Source organism: Aquarana catesbeiana, linkage group LG12 (assembly GCF_042186555.1).
Source record: "Aquarana catesbeiana isolate 2022-GZ linkage group LG12, ASM4218655v1, whole genome shotgun sequence".
In the NCBI taxonomy this organism is placed as follows: domain Eukaryota; kingdom Metazoa; phylum Chordata; class Amphibia; order Anura; family Ranidae; genus Aquarana; species Aquarana catesbeiana.
The window spans coordinates 204,344,780-204,359,368 of record NC_133335.1 but is presented as its reverse complement, the minus strand read 5'-3'; the positions used below and the strand labels follow the sequence as shown (position 1 = coordinate 204,359,368).

Here is a 14,589-nt window from a genome sequence, read left to right as displayed (position 1 = left end):
ATGCTTGACTGTAGGCAAGACACACTTGTCTTTGTACTCCTCACCTGGTTGCCGCCACACACGCTTGACACCATCTGAACCAAATAAGTTTATCTTGGTCTCATGAGACCACAGGACATGGTTCCAGTAATCCATGTCCTTAGTCTGCTTGTCTTCAGCAAACTGTTTGCGGCCTTTCTTGTGCATCATCTTTAAAAGAGGCTTCCTTCTGGGACAACAGCCATGCAGACCAATTTGATGTGTGTGGCGTATGGTCTGAGCACTGACAGGCTGACTCCCCACCCCTTCAACCTCTGCAGCAATGCTGGCAGCACTCATATGTCTATTTCCCAAAGACAACCTCTGGATATGACTCTTAGCAGTGCACTCAACTTTGGTCAACCATGGCGAGGCCTGTTCTGAGTGGAACCTGTCCTGTTAAACCACTGTATGGTCTTAGCCACCATGGTGCAGCTCAGTTTCAGGGTCTTGGCAATCTTCTAATAGCCTAGTAACAATTATTTTTTTCAGATCCTCAGAGAGTTCTTTACCATGAGGTGCCATGTTGAACTTCCAGTGACCAACATGAGAGAGTGAGAACAATAACACCAAATTTCACACACCTGATCCCCATTCACACCTGAGACCTTGTAACACTAATGAGTCACATGACACCAGGGAGGGAAAATGGCTAATTGGGCCCAATTTGGACATTTTCACCTGGGGTGTACTCACTTTGGTTGCCAGTGGTTTAGACATTAATGGCTGTGTGTTGAGTTATTTTGAGGGGACAGCAAATTTACACTGTTATACAAGATGTACACTCATTACTTTACATTGTAGCAAAAGGTCATTTCTTCAGTGTTGTCACATGAAAAGATGTAATAAAATATTTACAAAAATATGAGGGGTGTACTTTTGTGAGATACTGTATATACTATGCTTTGCATGTTGCATCAGCAATACCCTTTGATTACAATGAGGCCCTATGGAGATAACAGTACAGTAAAGCTGAATTGTATCCAAGGGTAACAGGAATGAACACTGCTTGAGCAAATAATAAAAATGTATAAAAATAAAAAACAAAGGGGTCGATTCACTAAAACCGGAGAGTGCAAAATCTGGGGCAGCTGTGCATGGCAGCCAATCAGCTTCTAACTTCCTTGTTCAATTAAGCTTTGGATATAAAACCTGGAAGCTGATTGGTTTCTATGCAGAGCTTCACCAGATTTTGCACTCTCCAGTTTTAGTAAATCAACCCCAAAGTCAATTAGTAAAAGTTGCAGGAGAACATCCACCATAATAAAATCAAACCAATCTCCCAGGAGCGGGATGGACCACTCAGAGAGAAATTTAAATTATTGGTGATATCTGGTGGGTTAAGTCACCCGAAGGATTTGAATTACTTGTAGGGACTCCAGCGGTCAGATCTTGATTCTACAGTCCCCAACTGCTTAGGGGAGTCTCACTGCTTTTGCTGCAGCAGGAGTGTTCTCTTTCCTCTTTTAACAATACCCATTACTGTATATAAAATAATGTAAGAAAAGCCAGCTACAGGCAAAAAGTTTTTTTTTAGCTTTAAATAGAAGGTTTAAACTTATGTCATTTTTTTTCTTTTTTGCTGTCTGTGACTACGCTGGGGAGATTTCCTTTTATTTTTAAATCTGTGACACCAAGACAGGAATGTGAGAGCAAGGTTTACTGGAACAGGAAGGAGGAAATAAGAAAAAATGTAGTTGTTCTAGCGCTTATCAATGATTATAAATTTGTGTTGTTGTTTTTGCCCAGTAGGGACATGTAACAGATTTTGGGGTTGATTTACTAAAGGCTAATAGACTGTGCACTTTGCAGATGCGGTTGCTCCAGAGTTTAGTAAATAAGGGGAAGCTCTGCTGACCTCCATCATCCAATCATGTGCAAACCAAATGCTGTTTTTTTTACATCTTCCCTGCATGTGATTTGGTATTCTTTGCACAGTGAAGCTTTGCCTCATTTACTAAACTCTGGAGCAACTGCACCTTCTATTTGCCTTTAGTAAATCAACCCCTTTATATCCATTCCCTATTTTACACAAAACCAAAACAAAAAAATGTAGGCTGGAGTAGCCGTTTAAATGTATTTTGTCTTGAATAAACATAACCATTTCACATCATCTTTTGGTACACTTTTTTTACCTTTTCTACTCCAGAAGAACCCTTGAAATAACTTTCAGGTCCTGGGGAACCCCTGCTAAAATGAATTTATCAGAGATCCTTCAAAAAATGCTCCTCTTACAATGGTGGACAGTAATGCCACTCTTGAAGACAGCTAAAAAGATCCAACCCTAGAAAAGGGATTACCGCACACAAACAGCGATAAGATCCATAAACTTTATTTCCAAAAAACAAAAAAGTCCAAACAAAAAATACAGGGTGAAGAGCAAGTGTTGACGCGTTTCACGCCAACAGGCGCTTGTATAGCACTTGCTCTTCACCCTGTACTTTTTTGTTTGGACTTTTTTGATTTTGGAAATAAACTTTATGGATATTGCCGCTGTCAGTGTACGGTCATCCCATACTTATGTTTGATGCTTCACGGTACGAGCTGGACCAGCATCTGATTCATCAAGGGTTAAACAATTGAAGCAGACCAGCCTAGAGCGGTGTAGTGTTTGGACATCTAAAAAGATAATTAATGTCATGCTTCTGGCTTTATTAAATGGTGGTGGACCCGTAACTATGCAGGGCACCATCCGGTGGAAGATCAATCAGCCACAGCTCAAAGAATCCCTAGTAACCTCTGGAGGAATCTTAGGGTTTCATGGAGAACCCTTAGTGAGAATGTCTAATGCCTCGTATACACGAGCGGAATTTCCGTCGGAAAAATCTTGGATGGTTTTGCTGACGGAATTCCGCTCAAGCTTGGCTTGCATACACATGGTCACACAAAAGTTTGCTGAACTTTTGACCGTCAAGAGCGCGGTGACACACAACACTATGACGAGCCGAGAAAATGAAGTTCAATGCTTCCGAGCATGCATCGAATTGTTTCCGAGCATGCATGATTTTTTGCGCGTCCAAATTGCATACAGACGATCGCATTTTCAGATAGGAACTTTTTCCGACCGAAAAATTCAGAACATGCTCTCAATCTTTTGCTGGCTGGAATTCCGCCAGCAAAAGTCCAATGGAGCATACACAAAGGGTCATAATTTCTGACCAAAAGCTCTCATCTGACTTTTGCTGGCAGAATTTCTGATTGTGTGTATGGGGCATTAGGATTTCATGGAGAACCCTTAGTGAGAATGTCTTATATATCATCTCCATCTCTTTGCCTGCTTCTGAATGCTTTCAAACTCCTCAGCCCTGGTTCACACTGATGCGATAATGGAAATGCACAAGATTTGCAATGCACTGCAAGGCAATCTCACAGCATCCATCAATCTTAGATTAACGACATCCCAAAACAGATTGCAAAACAGTGCGATTGACAATTGCATCACATGGGTGTGAACACCCATGCGATGTGATTCAGGTGCGGATAAAAAAATTGTCCTGCATCATTTTGGGACGGATGCTATGTGATTTGAGCAATACAAAATGTATGGCTGAAACCGCACCGCACAGACATCACATGCGATGTGCACAGGAATGCAGTGCAGTTCCTGTGCGAAACATGAGGTGTCTGCATCGCACCAGTGTGAGCCAAAACGTAGCATATATTCCAGGTGAAGTCTAAAAAAGTTATATGCATATTATAATTGTTAAAGCATATATAGCTATTTAAAAGTAAACCAATATAAAGACATCAACATTAAATCAATGATTCATTTGCAACAACACATGCCTAGGGCCCTGACATTTTTTACTGCTCATAGAAACAAAGTATAGCATGCTCCACTACTAACATCAAAGGGAGACTAAAACTGTCTGTTTCAGGCAAAAAAAATGGTTTAAGGCAGTTTAAAATGCAGTGACATTCCAAAATGAGGTCCTCGCTAAGCAAATTAAAGATGTAGTATAGGGGCCACATAAAAATAAAGGCACCACTACATTGGAGCCATAAACCAGATCCATAGAAGTGGGAAGCTGAATTGGTTTCCCATAGCCATTAAACTTTTAATTTTTCTAGATCATGCTAGAAAGAGAACCAAGACATCTGCTTTGTTTGATCTACTTAAAATCAAATGTCACTGTTAATGGGGGATATTGTACTGTTTACTGTACTCAGGCTCTATGTACTGACATATCTGTCAAATGTACTGTCCTTAAACCTTGGAAAATGCAATAAACACATTGAAACGAAAATCAAATGTCTTTAAAGGTTGATGTCTTGAACAAAACCCATCATGACAAAAATATAATACCATTGTTGACCTCTCCTAAAACATTAGTTGCCTGGATGTCAATGTTTCAATACATTGGTTCACTGTCCTGGGACAGACAAGTTTTTTGTCAAGGATTTTACTCTTTTTTCCTGATTTGAACCCTTGCTTTGGATCAGTGACTTCCTGGGGTAGGTTTACTAAAACTCAGAATCTGGTGCAGTTGCGAATGGTAGCCAATCAGATTTTTCAGTTAAAGCGGAGTTCCACCCAAAAATGGAACTTCAACTTTAAGTGCAGGTGACCCCTGACCCCTGACATTTGGCATGTAATTTTTTGGGGGGAGAAGCGGGTACCCTATTTTTATGGGCACCCAGTTTCCACTTCCTCTCTGGGCTCCACGGCGCCGGAAGGAAGTTCACCTCTCCCCCCTCCCTCCCTGCAAGATTGCCCGGCCATTCACAGTGCGCAGCGTGGCTCGCACTTGCGCAGTGCATGTCCGGCTGTGAAGTCACAGCCGGGCGCCCGCAGTTAGAATGCCGGCGCTTCGGGGGGGAGGGGGAGAGGATCGGGGCTTTGCGAGCCCACATCGCTGGACCGGTACAGGGACAGGTGAGTGTCTGATTACTAAAAGTCAGCAGCTACACTTTTTATAGCTGCTGACTTTTAAATGGGTGGAATTCCGCTTAAAGCTTTGACAATAAAACCTGAAAGCTGATTGGTGTCTATGCAGAGCTGCACCAGATGTTGCAGATCCCTGATTGATTGCTTACAGGGCAAGTTTATTGTAATATTTCATTTATAGGTTCCATCTAACTACATCGGTGGTTACAGTCACAACTGCCTTCCCTCTTGTCTAATTGCTCATATTTATACTACCTCCGAGTCCAAAAGATAGTCATTGCTGACCTTCTTCTGAAAATGCTAGTTTCCTGACTTGTAGGCCAACTCTTTGATGTTCCAGTTTTAAGTAAGTAAACCCTACAGTACGGACATCAAAGAGTTGGCCTAACAGTCAGGAAACTAGCATTTTTAGAAGAAGGTCAGCAATGACTAGCTTTTAGGCTCTGAGGGAGTATAACTATGAGTAATTAGACAAGAGGGTAGGCAGTTGTGACTGTAAACACCAATGTAGTTAGCTGGAACCTCTAAATGAAATATTGGATTGAAGTTGCCCTGTAAGCAATCAATCAGGGATCTCTATTGGGAAACACAGGGGTTGATTTACTAAAATTAGCGAGTGCAAAATCTGGTGCCGCTCTGCATAGAAACCAATCAGCTTACAGTTTTTTTGTTAAAGCTTAATTGAACAAGCTGAAGTTAGAAGCTGATTGGCTACCATATACAGCTGCACCAGATTTTGCACTCTCCAGTTTAAGTAAATCAACCCCACAGTATTTTGTGTAGGATCCAAATGCAAAAACCTTGTGGACTGCTCTAAAGGCATATATACTTTTTTGTTTTCCGAAATTGAAGTGATGCCTTAAATACTACCAAAAAAATAATAATTTTATACAGTTTACCGTATGCTTCAGAAACAATTATTGTTCTTTTCACCAATACCTTTTCCAGAGAACTTGGAACGACTAAGCCGAGGGGAGCAGACTGCAGATACCCGTCTCCATGTTCCACTGTACTGGCTTGAATTAGAGTCCATAGACAGGCCATCGCTCCCAGATGAGGAATTACGTTGGCCTCTTAGAAAGGAAAACCTGTGTACAAGAGACGGGGACGATGAATCTGACCCTGAAGTGGGATTGGTTTTTGGGTTTTGTAGCGGTGTATATACTTCTCCTGACTTTGACTCTGTTTTTGGTGAGAAAAGCCAAGACGAATGCGCTTGGCTTTGAGTTTTGCGACGTGAACAGATGGGGCTTTCTAGAGCTGCAAACGTGGTAGATCTGCTCCTGGGTTCCTCCAAAATATCATCCATTGGGGCAGAGGTGAAGCTAACGGGATTTTTGAGGGCAGCGACGTAGGACTGACGAAAGCGACACTTTGTTTCCTTGGCGTTGGGATCTTTGTTAAACTTCCTCCTTAGGCAAGGGGTACACGCCCCTTTTTCGCTGGCCTGAAGTCTTCCACACACCCACTTATTATTATTAGTGACACTTGTAACAGGATCTTCGTTGCCTTTTGGGATCTTGTTGGCATCCCCCATTTCAGGGTGGCAAGGAGCGATTGGTCTAGTTTCTGCTGTGTCAGCAGTATCTAAGAGGTCCACATAGTCCCCTTCCAGGTCTTGGTTAGCGGCATTGTCAAAGTGAGGTGTCATTAGATCACTAGTGCTCTTTATGAGTGGTACATATTCTGAACTGTCTTCAAAGGAATAGGGGTTTCTGTTTGGCATGGACGTTATTCTTGTTCCACCAACGAGACCTTAGGAAAGCCTCACTTTCATCCGCTTACCTTTTTTTAGCAATCTTTGGACCGTACATAAGTCACGAAAACCAGCTGCAGCACTTAAATAAAATCATTTCTTAACATCGGTTCAGTAGCAAGCTGACCTTAAAAAATTTTCTTTGGTATAAAAGAAAAAAAAAAAAAAAAAAAGAAGAAGAAGAAGCAATTCAAACTTCAGCTTTGATTTCTACGTAAGGCCACCAAATTTCCTGGCGTCCCTGGGAATGTGCCCAATTGGAGCAAAAAAAAAATCAGTTAAATTAGTTTTCTGCTTGAATGGAAACACAATGTCACCGCCGAAATGTCACCGTGCTAACGAACAGCTTGATCCTGTCATGGCCTTTAAACATCTTTGCAGAACTCCCAAGAAGACAGAACAAATGCGGCGTTCCAGTACATGTCTCCTGTTATAAGTCCATGTGGGGACCAATCTCGCTGCAGCCACCAAACGGAGACTGCAATTAGACAGTACATTAACCAGCCTTGTAAGGACTCTAATGAAGCGGCAGAACCAGCTTGCCTGGCGCCTGCAGGAAGAATACAAACTGCATTAAGAATAAGTTCTGCGGAACAGGAAATATACAGAAACACAAGGAAAAAAAAGAAATGCAAAAAATTTACGATAAATACCCAAAAGGATCACCCTTTCTGAATGTTTACATTTTCCTTGGCGCAAGGGGGCATTTTTCACACCGCAGAGAATATAAATGTTTGTTTAGCAGCTGCTTATCGGCACTTATTCTCCTAAAGGGAGATGGATAGGACGGATAACCTTGCACACACAGCTACGGAAACGGAAGGTTTCTACGGCTTGTCATCAGTCACAGGTGCCTGCAAGCAGCGGCCCCTGCTATGCAAGCCACTAACGCTCAAGCAGCATTGTCTCAGTCCCCAAGTATAATGGCTGAATGGGTGTCCCTGTGCATTCTGGGAGTGCAGCCTCCTACTTTACAGAAACTTTGCAGAAAGGAGAAGAAAAAAAAAAAGAGAAGAATGCAATTAACATATTAGCCACGGGTGATGACGGCGGTCATCCCAAACACACCCTGCAAAGCCTGTAATACCTGTCAATAATGGATACCTGGAGGGAGCTTGTTGCTTGCGACTTCTCAGAAAGAGTTGGAATGTCTCCTACAGGCTTCAGCAACCATCAAGCCCATGGCTGCCACAAGAAAAAAAAAAAAAGGGGACAGGAAAACGAGACCCTAGCACCTAGTAAGCCTTCCCTTTTGGAGGACCCCCTCCCTGTGCCTTCCATTGATGTGATTGGAGGGCTGCGTTCCGAATTTAGCCGCACCAAAGGCAGAGGAATGCGGAGACAGAGCTTGGTGTCAGGCTGTCAGACTTTAATAGAAGAGCCCCCCCCTCCCCTCCCTTCCCCCCACAGCTTGCTGGCACTGATCAGAGGCTAACAGTTGTATCAACAGTCACCTGCTGGGACTTGTACCCATTCACACACCCTCAGATTAGAGTAGAAAGGAGTTGGTGGGCCGGGCAAAGGGGGGCCGTGCAGTTACTGGACCCTGAGCAGCCGAATCCACAGGTGCTGCGCGCACCAGCTCTACAAATGTAGCATTGTGTTCACCCTCTGCTTGGTGGAGCTTCATACATCTTGTGTCTAAATAAAGTGTATTTATATATAATGCGGTTGAACATCCAGCACCTGTTTGCACCGGGATCCAAGGTTTAGGAAATTATTAGACATGTGCAATTAGTTTCGTGCGAATCGTAAAATTTGTACGAATTTCCGGAAATTCGTACATTCGTGAGAATCCGAAATACGTATTTTTATGCATACAAATTTTGTACGAAATTTAGTTTACGAACTTTCGGATCCAAATTCCGTTACAACAGAATCGGACAAAATAAGAATGTTCGTTAATTACGATTATCCGTTATGATGAAGTTAAAAACCCCAGGAAGTCAGCACAGCACAGGGATGGTGGGAGCCCCTCATAGTGATAAATTCATCATAACGAACATTCGTAATTGTTACGAAAAGTTAACAAACCTAAAAGTTAAAAACCCAGGAAGTCAGCACAGCCCAGGGATGGTGGGAACCCCTCATTATGGACAAAGCAGGTGTACACTCAGACCCGGGAACTCAGCACAGGGATGGTGGGAGCCCCTCATAATGGACACAGCGGGTGTACAGACCTGGGAACTCAGCACAGGGATGGTGGGAGCCCCTCATAATGGGCACAGCAGGTGTACAGACCCGGGAACTCAGCACAGGGATGGTGGGACCCCCTCATAATGGGCACAGCGGGTGTACAGACCCAGGAACTGAGCACAGGGATGGTGGGACCCCCTCATAATGGACACAGCGGGTGTACAGACCGGGGAACTCAGCACAGGGATGGTGGGAGCCCCTCATAATGGGCACAGCAGGTGTACAGACCCGGGAACTCAGCACAGCGATGGTTGGAGCCCCTCATAATGGGCACAGCGGGTGTACAGACCCAGGAACTCAGCACAGGGATGGTGGGAGCCCCTCATAATGGACACAGCGGGTGTACAGACCCGGGAACTCAGCACAGGGATGGTGGGACCCCCTCATTATGGACACAGAAGGTGTACACTCAGACCCGGGAACTCAGCACAGGGATGGTGGGACCCCCTCATAATGGGCACAGCGGGTGTACAGACCCGGGAACTCAGCACAAGGATGGTGGGACCCCCTCATAATGGGCACAGCGGGTGTAGAGACCAGGGAACTTAGCACAGGGATGGTGGGAGCCCCTCATAATGGGCACAGCGGGTGTACACTCAGACTCGGGAACTCAGCACAGGGATGGTGGGAACCCCTCATATTGATGAATTCATAATAACGAACATTCATAATTGTTACGAAAAGTTAACGAACCTAAAAGTTAAAAACCCAGGAAGTCCGCACAGCACAGGGATGGGATGGTGGGAGCCCCTCATAATGATAAATTAATCATAACGAACATTCGTAATTGTTACGAAAAGTTAACGAACCTAAAAGTTAAAAAGTAAAACCCAGGAAGTCAGCACTCAGCACAGCACAGGGATGGTGGGAGCCCCTCATAATGGGCACTGCGGGTGTACAATCAGACTCGGGAACTCAGCACAGGGATGGTGGGAGCCCCTCATAATGATAAATTCATCATAAAGAACATTCGTAATTGTTAAGAAAAGTTAACAAACCTAACGAAAATTCTTATTTTGTAGGAATCCAAACTGAATTTCGGACACGAATTACGAAATACGAATTAATTCTAATACGAAACGGAACCGGAATGAAACAAAACAAATTTATTCACGGCGCACATGTCTAGAATTTATAATAATGTGTTGACAGCTGAGGTATCCAGCAGTAGACTGGACCTCTGAAATAAGTTACCCACAGCAGATCTTATTTTTTATTTTATTAACACATTCCATTATATATGCAGACACTCCCTGGCTGTACATGTAAACCCTTATGCCGCGTACACACGATCGGAAATTCGGCCAGCAAAAGACAGATGAGAGAGAGCTTTTGGCCCGAAAAATGCGACCGTGTGTATGCTCCATCTGACTTTTTCTGGCCGATTTTCAGCCAGCAAAAGATTGAGAGCAGGTTCTCAATTTTTCGGTCGGAAAAAGTTCCTATCCGAAAATGCGATCGTCTGTAGCAATTCCGACGAGCAAAATTCCTACGCATGCTCGGAAACAATTCGACGCATGCTCGGAATCATTGAACTTCATTTTCTCGGCTTGTCGTAGTGTTGTATGTCACTGCGTTTTTGACGATCGAAAGTTCAGCAAACTTTTGTGTGACCGTGTGTATGCAAGGCAAGCTTGAGCGGAATCCCGTTGGAAAAGCCATCATATCTTTTTCCGACCAAAATCCCCGATCGTGTGTACGCAGCATAAGCCCTCGTTTACATTAAATGCGGCTGTGAAATTGTGCGACTTCATCTGAAATTGCACGATTTTGAAGCCAGATGTCAGTGCGACTTTGAAGACATCTGTGCGGCTTCATGTGCAGATGTCTATGCAAGTCGGGCCCTAAATTGCCAAAAGTAGTGCAGAAACTACTTTTTCCAATCGATTCAGCACCGCAAAAAACGCGTCACACCGATTTGACCTGTCAAATCACATGACAAGTCGCTCCAATGTGAACAAGGGCTAAAGGTTGGTTTACACCAGAGTAGTTATGGTGCGCTGGGTGGCGTCACCCAACACAACCTCAACACGATATGAGACTAAATTCACAATGACTTGCGAAAAATTGCAGGGATAATAAATGTACACATTCATCTATCTTTTGCAAGTTCTTACACGCGTTGACTTACGTTGACGCTTGTGATGCATACTAGCCCATTATGCTTTTAATTTGCAGGCTTTGCAGGGAGCAAAGGAGGAAGTAAAACCCATCAGGGTTTACTTCCTCTTTAATAAATTTATATTTTTTAAACATATAATTTTTCCTTTTTCTTTCTAAAATTGCTTTTAAAATCTCATTTTGAGGTTTTTTTTCTTCAACATTTTTGCCATCTGTACCCTCTGTATCAGTGACGACCGTTTCTTCAATTTGTTGTCCGAGTATCATAGGGATAGGAAGTGATGGAAAATCGTCCCAATGGGGTTACAGGCAGAGATAAAGGACCGGTAGATATTTCACTTTGGGTTGGTGGGAAAAGATTGCGCTAAGCTAGAATCGTGAAACAAAATGAACAAAAGCTGCCAACACTCAAACATACAAGGTTCCAATAGATCAGGGATCCTTAAACTACGGCCCTCCAGCTGTTGCAGAACTACACGTCCCATGAGGCATTGCAAAACTCTGACATTCACAGACATGACTAGACATGATGGGAATTGTAGTTCCTGAACAACTGGAGGGCCGTAGTTTGAAGACCCCTGCAATAGATAATGAAGTGGCAGTGTGGCGGGCTGGCCAGAGGAAGAGAGGAAGTGAGTTGGCCTTTGGAATTTACGTTGGAATATTTTGGGAGACGATTGCCTGGCGGTGGACCACCTGTTGAATCCAAGGATCGAGAGCTGGGGATATCGCATCGGATTCGCCCGATTTTCCTACGTTCAACACCTGAGCACCTTTGGATCCATGTTCCATAGGATCCCAAGCCTGTATGACCCCTTTGTCGTATGACACATAGGGTCCACCACAGTTGGTAAGAGTATTTACCTTTGAAGTGTCACAGAAATTGACTACAGACAAGCACTCTATTCAACTGAAGACACCACCACAGGAATCACGCACCTACTCACATTTCTGTGGACTTTACGTTACTCACATTCACTGTGTTGCACACAGTTCCATCATTTCATTGTGGTTTTGTTTTAGTTTTTTGTTTGTTTACATCTTTGTTACACTTCATTTTACAGTAGCGCCACACTTTTCCCAACTACAGGGACAATCCAACCAAACCTAGCAATCTGTACTGGGTAGGACATCTCTAAACACTAATGTTTGTATCATCTGCTTAGGCCTATGGAGGAGTAAAGTGGGCCCTTTGAAGAAGAGAAAAAAAGAAGCTGAAATTAGCTCATGACATGATGTTTTTGTCTAGTCTGATCAAAAAATATCTAAGTCAACCCATGAATAACTCATCAGGTACAGGTGGAGTGTGGCGGTCTGAGTCACCCACTGGCTTCTCATGTCTGAGGGGTAGAGATGAGCTAAAGCATGTTGAGACCTTGGTGTGAACTCCGAACCCAGCAGAGCTATCCGCCTCAGCCCCAGGTGAGACTTTGTTGACCCAGACCACTTACGTATCCCAGGACATTGGTTGGCACTGACCAATGAATTGTATGTGAGTATTATTGAAACATCTGTTTCTTCTGTACTCACTTTCTATCTATCCATAACTGATTATATACTAATAGATGTTTTATTGTTTCAATTCTTGGTTAATTTGCATCTGACTCCTGATGATTGGTAGAAAGCCAAGAAACGCGTAGAGTTACCAACTTGTGGATGCACATATTGTTTTATTATATAAGAACAATAATATTTCTTTTTTCTGTAATTGTTTCTATTTCATGAATCATGTTCATTGTCTCACTGCCTGTATATGATAAACTATATTGTACGATGTATTCCATGAAGTACCGTATTTATCAGAATATAACACACACTTTTTTCCCCTTAAAATCAGGGGAAAATCGCGGGTGCGTGTTATACGCCGATCCCCTGCGATCCCCCGCTGACTGAGTGGAGGGATCGCCGGGCGCGATCTGAAAATGACGCCGCCGGCGCCGAAATACACAGAGCCGGTCCTCGGCTCTTCTCGGCCACTTTCGGCTTCACTCGAGCGCCGCCCGAACCTAGCCGAGTGTACTCGGCTAGGTTCGGCTAGCTCCGCTCACAGTCACGCCCATCCCGGGCGGGACTACGAGTGGAGCCGAAAGTGGCCGAAAGTGAACAAGAGCCGCCGAGAAGAGCCGAGGACCGGCTCTGTGTATTTCAGCGCCATTTTCAAACTGCAGTGACACTGACATGTCACTGCAGTTTAACTGCAGCCTGGGCAAGGCTGCAAAAGGACACAGAAAAGCTTCAGATCGGCACTGGCAAAGCTGCAAGGCTGCAAATGACGCCAAGGCTGCAAATGACTGCAAGGCTGCAAATGACGCCAAGGCTGCAAATGACGCCAAGGCTGCAAATGACACCAAGGCTGCAAATGACACCAAGGCTGCTGAGTGCAAGGCTGCAAATGACACTGGACAAGCATGCAGATGGACGCTGTGCAAGGTTGCATTGATGGACACTTAAATGTAAGTTTTTTCCTTAAAACATTTTTTTCCTTATAATTCCCTCCTAAACTTGGGGTGCGTGTTATACGCCGGCGCGTGTTATACGCCGATAAATACAGTATGTCTTAAGCTAATTTTATTAAAATATTTTGTATTATTTAAATCTTTGGAGATTATGGTATCCCAGGCTATACGCACATTTATGGACATTATACTATTTTACCAACTTTAGATGTATTAATTGCTTCAGGTCAATTTCTTTTGATCCTGAACAACTAATCCTTATACCCATTGGCAGGTCTCACATAAAGTCCCGCTACTATCCCCTCTTTTTTCGCTCTACAATAGGAAGACTTGCCTCTACAACAACCATCACATTCCCTTCACTTTGAAGAGAGTTGCTCTCACTTCCTGTTATATATACAGGACAGGAAGTGAAGGAAAATCTTCTCAATGGGACATAGATGGCAAAGAAAAAGGAAAAAAATGGACAGGGCTTTTAATCTTTCCCACTCAACCCAAAGTTTAAAAAAACTGTTTTGGCTTTAGATATACTTTTATTTTTGTACGCTCAGTTGTAGATGTGTTCCAACATGATAGAAAAAGTTACGTGGGGAATAAGGCTAGATTTAGCTGTGCCTCTAAACCTGCTGCTCTTCTAAAAAGCGATCCAGGTTTAGATCACTTTTCAGAGGCAATTGACAGGCGGTGAGGAGGGAATGTGACACCTACTGATCTCCTGTTTTAACCCAATTTTTTAGAACAAACCTGCCATGTCGGCATGCACTGCACGTGCTCGTGGGGCATTTACAGCACTTCCCCATGCATTTGAATGGGTCAGGTTCGATTGCGATATGTTTGGATAAATTTTGCTGTGGTGCAGCATGTGAACACCCCCTTTTGCTGCCATTGTAGCTTATGGGGGGGGGGGGGCGCTAAAAACATGTATCAATTGTACATTTTTATTACCCCCAAACCTACACGCCTAAACTTAAGCTGGCCATACACTTCCGGACTGCTGCACGACGATCTACGTCCTTACTTTGAAGGAGGATATCGTTGTTATGGCAGCAGATAGCGGCCATAACCCTGGTATCCTCTTCTTCAGCCGGCGGTCCGGTTTCTGATAAGAGTGGTCTCTGCAGCGGATTCGCAGCGAGATTACTTTTATCGGCAAA

At 43.7% G+C, this 14,589-nt stretch overlaps 1 protein-coding gene across 2 annotated transcripts in view; it reads right to left on the bottom strand.

The window, feature by feature from the left end:
* The window catches only part of KIAA1755 (KIAA1755 ortholog), a 178,025-nt gene extending 170,006 nt beyond the window's left edge, over nt 1-8,019 (bottom strand). The window contains exons 1-2 of one of the 2 annotated variants that reach the window (XM_073606536.1): nt 7,767-8,019; nt 5,846-7,212 (exon numbers count right to left, since the gene is read on the bottom strand). In XM_073606536.1, the coding sequence (XP_073462637.1) occupies nt 5,846-6,632 (787 nt within the window). In that variant the 5' untranslated portion in view covers nt 6,633-7,212; nt 7,767-8,019. Of the gene's footprint in view, nt 1-5,845; nt 7,213-7,315; nt 7,582-7,766 lie in introns of those variants that run through there. The other variant, XM_073606535.1, reaches the window with a different exon arrangement.
* Nucleotides 8,020-14,589: the final 6,570 nt, after the last annotated feature.